Genomic DNA, 10,197 nt, shown 5'->3' on the forward strand with positions numbered 1-10,197 from the left:
ATAAATTTTAACTTTGGGCAAAACCGACAAAACGTTGCAAACTTGAAGGTTTTTATGACATTAACCCTTTATATATTCATATCACGAAATTGGGGACTAGAGTTATGTATCTCTACCCTATCTCATCCATACTTTTTTATTTTAGAATACCATATCCCCAGTCGACTTGGAGAGTCTCCGGTCAAACAGGATACAAGTTTCGTGTCTTTTTTTTCCATCCCTAGGGTATGATAAAAAAAAGAAGATACAGATAATACCATTTTTTTTTAAATATTCAAAAACTAGAATTTCTCTAGAAATATCACCTTAATTTTTATAATTATTTTAATAAATAACTATTTTTCTTATAACTTATTGTTCTACAATTAAGGGGGTGTTTGGCTTAGTTTTTGAGAGGGCAAAAGTCTTTTTAGGAAAAGATTAAAGGTAAAAGATGTTTGGCAAAAAACTTTTAAAAGCTACTTTTGGATTTTGTATAGAAGGAAAATCAACTTTTTAGAAAAGTCAGAAAACCTGACTTTTTGCAACTTTTCCAAAAAGAACTTCTGCACTCTAAAAATCTAAGCCAAACACCCCCTAATTATCACGTAATATTTTAAAATTGCTTCTACAAAAATAAATGCTACGTTTCTAAACAGGGTATTTGAAATAAATTAAAGAGTAGCGTGTACGAGCTATGGTTGGGTGACCTAATCGTCCCATCGTCGATTTTGTTCTCCGATCGAAGTTTCCCGCGATGAGCTGTAGTAATCTAGCAATTCTCACCGATGAAATGAAGAATTGACCAAAAGATTGGGTATATATGGCGGATAAGAGGAAGATCAAGACCGAAGCTAGCAGTAGCAGCAGTAACATCAATAATGGTAGAGGCGAAAGCGTCGTCGTCGATGTTGGTCGCCGGAGAAGCTCTTGCGGTTATTGCAAATCCGGCTCCAACACCAGTATTACTCACGGTTAGTTGGTTTATAGATTTTACTGATCGGTTGCGCGCATATGTCATGATAATGTTTATATGATTAGGTTTATGTGTATGATTTCATTTGAAATCGTGCCATCTGTGATCTTCGTGTTCCAGGGGACTTTGATACCTAATATTTTAGTTCTATCTAGTTAAAACTAGATTGTTCTTGTGCGATTGCTCAGGAACTTTTTCCCTCCGGGGAAGGGGTATAGAATGTGCAAAACGACTTAGAACAACAGCTAATTTAGCGCTGTATTGGGTATTCCATTCTTTGCCCATAGAGCTCAAGTTTGACTTTATCAATAAAACAAGATGCTTTCTACATTAAAGTTGATGTGGATTGTAAACTTTTCGGAAAAGATTGATAACGACATTAGACTAGCATATCCCATGTAGATTTACAAGTTACCTACATCCAACATCCATGGAAGAATTGTAGGTTTGACACTATCACCTACTGCCCACCCAAAACAGATGATATATGTGATCTTGATGACTAATTTAGTTGTAAAAAATATGCCTACATCCCAAATAAATGAGTTTGTTGGTCAAAATTTAGAAAGTTGGAAAGTCTTCAAGTTTCGACCTTCATTGTGCACCAGAAGCCAGCCCACCAAAATTGGTTCTATAAACGAGCATTCTTATTTCTCCCTTTGATCCTATATGCAAGTAGAACATAAATAGACAGTTTTATGCACATTTTTCCCATGTTAATTTCATTTTCTTGATCTTGCAGGTTTATGGGCACACAGTTTGACTGTTCATGACTACCAAGGTTAGTTTGTGTACCTTAATAACCAGAAGATTTTCATGTCCTATAGCTAGTATTAAGTATTAACCACTGAAATGCCTACATAGTGATAGTATTACTAAATCCTCTATGGATCAACTATATCCAAGATTCTGGACTCTATACTCCCAATTTTTTTTTGCTTAGAATATTTATAACATCTTTTATTCTTTTGTTAGCTCTTCTTGACAGAGGTTGGAGGAGATCTGGTTGTTTCCTCTACAAGCCTGAGATGGAAAAGACATGTTGCCCCTCTTACACAATTCGTTTGAAGGCAACTGATTTTGTTCCTTCCAAAGAGCAAGTCCGTGTATCCAAGCGAATGCAAAGGTGATCATACATTATAAAAATCCACTTTCTATTCCTTCTCTCCTTTTTTCAAACAAATTTATAACCTTTCACCAACTTAATTTCAGGTTTCTAGAAGGTTCATTGACTGTTAAGAAACCAGACGAACAAAACGAGCCATCAAGTGATGCAATCCGCCTTTCAGATAGTGATCATGGTAAACCAGATAACAGCATCGAGAAGTATTTATCCAATGAGATCGATTCCATAGTAGTCACATGCACCCAACGCGGGGAGTTCCCAAATGACATAAATTCCCCTAAAGCTTCCGTAAAACCCGTTGCACCATCAAAGCGCAAGTTAGAAGCCGAAGAAGCACACGACCTTTTGTACTCCAGCAACATTTCTTTTCAGATATCCGCTGCTTTAAAACGAGGCAATAAGACTATCCAAAAAGACAACCAAAGCATTGACCCGAACCCGAAACTGATCGCGGAAATGCTATCAGGGCATTTAAGTAATTTAACACCATCTCTCCATTTGTCTGTGAAAGCTTGCAACGGACATATAAACTTCTATTCCACCGAGATACAACCACCACACACGGAATCAATAACCGGAAAGCCTTCTTCGGTTTGTAAAGACTCTTCTTCCACGAGTGGCACCAAGGGTATTTCTGTAAATAAACAGAGTCTTGAGATCCGTTTAAAAAGATCTGGTTTTGACCCAGAAGAGTACGCGCTATACAGGAGATACCAAATTAAAGTGCATAACGACACACCGGATCACGTGACTGAAAGCTCTTACAAACGGTTTTTGGTGGACAGTCCTTTAATTTTTGTCCCCACAAGTGGTGATGTCACTGTTCCACCTTGTGGATTTGGTTCTTTTCATCAACAGTATTTGATTAATGGGAAGCTGATTGCAGTTGGTGTGATTGATATTCTTCCTAAATGTTTATCCAGTAAATATTTATTTTGGGATCCGGATCTTGCCCAGTTGTCACTGGGTAAATACTCTGCACTTCAAGAAATAAATTGGGTGAGGGAGAATGAAAAGCGTTGTTCTAGCTTGCAGTATTATTATCTTGGATATTATATTCACTCGTGTAGCAAGATGAGATATAAAGCAGCTTATCGCCCATCTGAGCTTCTCTGTCCGCTTCGTTACCAGTAAGTTACTTTAAAGATGATATAAAAAATAGAATATATGAAGTTTTAATTTTTTTTTTGACAAACAGGTGGGTTTCTTTTGATATTGCAAAGAGGTTGCTTGATAGAAAGGCGTATGTTGTGCTGTCTGATCATGCTAACTTGCTAGATGAGGGAGATATGTCACCTAATAATAATAATAATAATAATAATAATAATAATAATAATAATAATAAGAATGTGGTGGAAGATCAAAGTCAAAGAGGAGAAGAAGAAGAAGATGAGCGTTTTGGAGAAGGATCAAATGATGTTCGTATGGATGGGGATGAAGAAATGTCTGAAGTTGCTTTTGATGAGTCTGATGAGTCTGATGATGATGATGGAACTGGCAGTCTGACACCTGTAGAAATGCAAAAAGATGTGAGTGATATTGTTATTGGTTTGAAGGGAATGCATCTGAAATACAAGGTATATATTTCTAAGTCCATACTGAAAATATTGTGATCCTTGATTTAGTATATTAAGAAATGTTTGTTTTGATATTTGAAATTTGAATTGAAGGACATACGACAAGCTTTTGGAGCGAATGAAAGAAATTATCTGGAAAATCAGTTGCATAAATACGCAACGGTTGTGGGTACGGATCTCTCTGAGAGAATGATTTATTCGCTTGGTTGATGCATATTCAGAAATCATCAGAAGCAAGTAAGGTTGAAATGCTTTTCAGAACAAGAACTCCTACTTTCATATCATTTATTAAAAAAAAAAAAAAAAAATCATGTTTGTTGTTTCATCTTTTGTGGTTTCACTAGAATATAATCATATATCCTAACCACACTCAATTTACTACTCCGTTATTGGTTGCTTGGATTTTTATAAATTACTTTTTAGTGTACAAATTGTGATTCGCATAAAATAGGCTCCCAACCAATTTTCGTGGGGATAAAATCATAAGAAACCTCATCTTTACTACACTTTTTCCTTCCTGTGTAATCAAATAATAAATAAAATATTACCATTCTATCTTGTATATTTCTTTTCCCTGTACTTTTTTTTTTGGCATCAAACTAGTCATGTATGTTAGAGATGTAAGTTAAAAAGGCTACTAAAAGTGATTAAGGGTCTGTTTGGTAATCTCTTAATGGAATCATTCCGATGTCACTTCTAAATGGGGCCAACAACATTCAATGCTTTTGGTTTAACATCTGAACAAATCAAAAGCTTTGCAAGTGCTTGTGAATGGTTAAACTATATATATATATATATATATATATATATATATATATATATATATATATATGTTAATAAGTTACGGATTGTCCCGGTGGGAATGTGTTATCAACCGATTGTAAGAAAACAAACACTTAACCATCATACGAGTTATGGGTGCAAGTAAAATCATCTTATAATTGTCTTTACTTATAATTGCTTTTAACTGTGAGGGTGTTTAGCTAAGAGCTTCTCCATTTTAGTGATTTCATTCAAACCAACCTCTAAAATGGCTGTTTTTAGAAGCTTTCATGTCTGGCCTCTATATTTGGTGTTAAAAAGAGCCATCACCAAAATAATGTGATTTTTTAAGGTTGATCCAAATAAAAATGGTCTCTAAAATGGTGTTTTAGGTGTCCATTGTAGTTGCCCTAAGGTAGTGGCACATGCAGCCGACATGATAAAAGATAAGGCCCAAGATTGTGTATTGCATCTTTATTTGATATGCGCAAAACAATAATAGCACCTATTGGTTTCTTATGCATGATTCATATGTACTTGACATGAATAAGGGCCATGATAGTGGAATTCTAAAATGTATCATCATTTGAACGTTTTCTTGTCTCAATAAAAGAGAGACAAGTTTTCCAAAAGCAATTGATCATGATGAACATTACACATGAGGAAAGAGCGGATAAAGGAATATATCCACACTAGTAAAAGGACATACATAAATAATTTTTTTTTGGGTGATGATTAATATGATTATATGCTTGACAAAGAACCCCAAACTTTCCCATAGGTAATCAATTCGTTTGAAAGGTCTCAATGGAAAAAGACAATTAAAAGCAAATTGGACTCCATCTTGCAAAATCACACATAGGAGCAAATGAATCTACATGCATGAAACAAACCATTAGGCCACCAATAGATATAAAAAAAATCACATTGACTCACTCAAAACTACAAGGATATAATAGTAATCAAATGATATAAAAACAAAGTGGCATTAATTACTTTGATAAGAAACCATTAGGCCACCAGTAGATTTAAAAAACAAATCACATTGATTCATTTAAAGTACAAGGATATAATGGTAATCAAATGATACAAAAACAAAGTGGCATTAATTACTTTGATATGTATTCTTCAATAACATGTTTAACATTTATCATATTGGTATTTGCCATTGCATTATTTATAAATATTTAATTACATCAAATAGATGCCAAAACAACATCTATAGTGATTTAGAATAAGAAATTACATGGAACAACTAGAGAGATATGGTGCACTAGGACAAGAGTAATAAGTTTTTAGACCTTAGAAGTCATTATATGGCTTGTAACAAGCCCCAAAGCAATAACATCAAAAGTTTGATCTCATGATATTGGAATGAGGATTTATGATTCACAAATGACATGTGTTTATGTTGATAATACAATTGATGGTTATCTTATCCTATGCCTTTATATTGATGATATACTTATCATTGGTAGCCACAATAAAATGATCTCAAAAAATTATTATATGAAAGGTTTGCCATGAAATTTATAGGTTTAGAATATGTAACCGTTGACGTTAAGACCATAAGAACTCAAAATGGACCTGTATCAAGTCAAACAAATTATAGGGGAAGGATTCTTGAGACATTCGATGCCGACTATTCTAATATAGCTAGAAAATAGAATGACACAAGCACCATCTAAGGACGTGAAGAAGTTTCATTGGTAGAATGCTCGATAATTGTTGGTAGTTTGATGTGCATGATGAGTTGAAATAAAGGTGATTTAGCTTTTGCACCGAACAAACTAAATATATATACTAGTGGTGAGAATTGAAAAAAATATACAAGAGTGTTAATTTAAGGTATAGTTGAACTTATAGTTTGCACTATATGATAATATCCTAAAGTAATTGAACTGTATATTGATGCAGATGAGACATTGGATATAAAATATTCCAAGTTACTAGCAATCTTCTCTTCACACTTGGTGGTGGAGCTATGTCGTGAAAATCCTCAAAGCAACATGATCCACCATAGAATATGAGTTTATAGAGAAGAAGTTGAACTGTTACGTCAATTCTCGAAGAATATTCCAAGATAGTGTAAAACAATCTCTACAATATATGTATAATATGATAGTCAACCGATGATTAAACGAACATAAAATGCTATGTATAATGGTAAGTTTCGACATATACATAGAATACATAATATTGTTGGATAACTAATCTCGAATGGCATTATCTCTATCGACTATGTGAAGTCAAATGATAATAATACGGATTAGCCAATAAAAGGGTTAATTAGAGAGGTAGTTGAAAGATTATCAAGAAACATGTTGGATATAATGTAATGTGGGGATCACCCATCACATTCATATAACATAAGGTGATACAAGTTAAGCATGTATCCATTTATGATAATTTAAAAATCATTAAACATTATATTTTAATGATTTCATTAGAATAACTTGAGAGAAGTAGGGATATTTTTGTTAGAAACTCTATGTGTAAATAGTTACAATTGTTTGAAAAAAGATAATCGCACCCTCTTAACTACCCATATTGAACTCGTCTCATGTCCTATCATGTGTGGGTAAATCACTGAACACTAACTCGTCTCATGTCCTATCATGTGTGGGTAAATCACTGAACACTAACTCGTCTCATGTCCTATCATGTGTGGGTAAATCACTGAACACTAACTGTATAGAATTTAGTATTGTAGCCATTAGACTCCCATTACAAGAGCTAGTTGTTGTTAGAAATATTTATAGTTTATTTATTAGATTCCTCTCTCTCTCTCTCTCTCTCTCAAAAATTGGTTATCCGTTTTAATTGGTACGATCAGTCGATCAGAAATGAAATAAAATTAAAATGATATGTTTAATATGATTGACAAATATATATTTATGTGATTTGATATATGTTAAAAAACATGTAGAAGTGTTAGCCTATAACTGTGATGAAAATTTATGACAAAAAATGTAACCGTTAGGACTTCACTATGACAAAAAATGTAACCGTTAGGACTTCACTATATATTGTAAACAAAATGAAACAAACAAAATGAAACTCAATATGTTTTTTTTGTAAAGGCAAATCTAATATACTTATTTTTAACCTCACCTATGTCTATAATGAGATTTGAACCCTTAATCTTCAAGAAGGATAGCAACACCTGATACCGTTGGACTAGAAACCCTTTGGTAAAAACTCATGGTTTAATATTACAAAATGTAAAAGTACACCTATAATTTTATCTTCTTTTGCCTTGATCAGGTACACCGTTTTTTTTTTACAAAATATGATTATTATTATAATATTAGGCAAAATAGCTGAAATGTTGTTATAGTTTCACAGATGTTTGATTGGGTATATAATTTAATGAGACAAATGTCATTAAATAATACTGTAATAAAGATCGACAATTGTTTCATCTTAAGTAGATCAAACTTTTCTTGAAGTGGTTTAACCACTGAATTTTAGTTTTGTTAGTTTTTATGAAATGCTGTGTTTTCCTATAACTTGGCAACTTACCCCACCACTCATTAATTATTTCAAGTTTTAAAATTTATATAAGTAAAAATATATCTATTTTTTTTTTAAGTTTGTCAACAATCATATCAATATCAATATCAATACATAAAATAAACATGGATACGATCACAACACTTGTATTATCAGCAATACTTGAAAAAACCTTGATACGAGTTACAAGAAAAGCAATGCCCTAAATGCTATTATTATTATTATTATTATTATAGCAAAGGGTAACAACTGTTGACTTTTTACTGATAGCTTTTACTAGTCAATAAGCATCCAAATCTACAACCCATACTTTAGTTTCGGATAACAAACAATCCATGATTGATTTTGAGCTACTAATCAAATCTGGACAAGAGACGTGGGGTTTCAGAATGTACATCTTCATTATTCATCAAACATCTTCTTGATCACTTCCACCAAAATGAGCATGAACTTCATGACTAACCCAATAACTGCTTCCATCAGGACCCGATAGCTTACACCTGCAAATGCAATTGTATGATCAAACACCTTTCAAATAACTAAGGCTGCTGGATGATCTTTCTACTGCTATTTTCGATGATCAGAATGACAAGGGCATAAATGTCTTTTCAATGAAAGCAAACACAGTGTCCTATCAATGGGTACTAACCGTTCTAGGACAGACTTCCCTTCCTTGTACTTTTGGTTCTTTTCATGAGCAGTTTCCTGAAAGTCACAGATCAAATTACAAATGGATTCTTAAAGTGTATGTGTGTGTGTGTGTGTGTTAAGGGTTATAAATCTTACGTATGTCCATCCAACAATGGATCCACATTTGACACAAAAAATGTCTGCAACTGTATGAAGCCCTGTCATCATCAGTCTATCTTCCTTCACACCAACAGTCACATTTACTCTGCAAAACAAGAAAATATAAGATGATGTATGTATTTATTGTATGCTAGTTTTATTGGTATAGAGAAAGAAATTTCCTTACTCATAGCTAACTTCCTTCTAAAACTCTATTCACAAGAAAGTAGTAGGAATTGATGAAATAAAGCTACAGTATATTATATTGGCACATCACTTTAGGAGCAAGGAAAACTTACACCTTATTGAAGAGATATGCCTTTCCATGCTTGCAATGAAAGGCCTGAACCAAAAGACACAGGGAAAGGATCAAGCTTTATATCTTCTTGATGTAGCAATTACATGTATATCAGAATTGAGCCCGGATAAAGTATAAATAATGATCACCAACTGATTCATGCGCAATTCCCTCTTTCTATAACAGTAACATAACAATTCGATTTGATCTAAAGTTGAGAATCAGCCCTATATATACTCTTCATAAATAATCTGATTGATTTTGCAAATTGAGATGTAGTTAGCTGTTTAGAATAGCGATCCACTTGAGTTGGTAAAGTTTCTTGAAACAGAAACACACAAGGGGAAGGCAAAATCAAGTAAATTAAGTCTAAATCTACGCCAGTGTTACAGAAGGTGTTTAGGTAAAATCGGAACAATCTTTTCCAGTAATTTAGACCTTCGATCAAACTACCAATTCAAACGATACATAAAGATTATTAATCAGTCCATCAATCAAGATTTTACAATCGAAATCAAAATTCCACATCAAATATTTTATCCACGATCATCTTCAAACGACATCAAATAGATTAGATCGGAAAAATCAATTAGAAAACAACAAAATCACTGCGAGGAAATTTAATATAAGAAGAAAAGGCTACGTACATACCTTCGAAACGATATCATCGGAAAGAGCGAGATGGGTTTTGCAGTGTTTACAGGTGTAAAATTTGCCCTCTAACGTAACTTGAAACAATCGCCCCATTTCTCTCACACCGATTGATAGAATGGAAAGAAAGAAGGGAGTGAAATCGAGGAAGAATAAGGAATCAATCAACTCAAATTCCACGCAATCGAACGTACGCTTTTTTTTGTTGTTCAAAGTAGTTTAGTGGACCCAGATTTTACAATTAACCGTTAATTCACGAAATGTATTTATAGCGTAAGGGGCTGTTTGGTAGGATATGAAATCTGAATTTTTAAGAGGGTCTGAACTTTTAAGATCTTAATTTTTAACATGCTGTTTGGTTGGAACCTCTGAATTGTTGTGCTGAATTATAAAAATGACCATTTTACCCTTCTGTATTATTTTTTGTAGAATTATAAAAACACCATACAAAATCCAAAATTAAACATAACTCAAAAATTAAAAAAAACAAACCAAACATAAATATTTGACAAATCTACCCAAC

At 33.2% G+C, this 10,197-nt stretch overlaps 2 protein-coding genes across 2 annotated transcripts; one reads left to right on the forward strand and one right to left on the reverse strand.

Moving 5' to 3' along the window:
* Window positions 1-636: 636 nt before the first annotated feature.
* On the forward strand, window positions 637-4,222 carry LOC145161379 (arginyl-tRNA--protein transferase 2-like). The gene is made up of 6 exons (XM_079080890.1): window positions 637-953; window positions 1,698-1,736; window positions 1,931-2,081; window positions 2,168-3,211; window positions 3,280-3,658; window positions 3,752-4,222. The coding sequence occupies exons 1-6, from the start codon at window positions 803-805 to the stop codon at window positions 3,866-3,868; spliced, it is 1,881 nt and encodes a 626-aa protein (XP_078937016.1). The 5' UTR covers window positions 637-802; the 3' UTR covers window positions 3,869-4,222.
* Window positions 4,223-8,056: 3,834 nt separating this feature from the next.
* On the reverse strand, window positions 8,057-9,883 carry LOC145161380 (protein yippee-like). Its single transcript, XM_079080891.1, has 5 exons — window positions 9,675-9,883; window positions 9,025-9,068; window positions 8,723-8,831; window positions 8,586-8,641; window positions 8,057-8,436 (listed from the first exon to the last, which is right to left on the reverse strand). Exons 1-5 carry the CDS (start codon window positions 9,768-9,770, stop codon window positions 8,346-8,348), a joined length of 396 nt encoding a protein of 131 aa, XP_078937017.1. The 5' UTR covers window positions 9,771-9,883; the 3' UTR covers window positions 8,057-8,345.
* Window positions 9,884-10,197: the final 314 nt, after the last annotated feature.

Source organism: Lactuca virosa, chromosome 2 (assembly GCF_052849685.1).
Source record: "Lactuca virosa cultivar CGN04683 chromosome 2, Lactuca_virosa_CGN04683_v6, whole genome shotgun sequence".
NCBI lineage: Eukaryota > Viridiplantae > Streptophyta > Magnoliopsida > Asterales > Asteraceae > Lactuca > Lactuca virosa.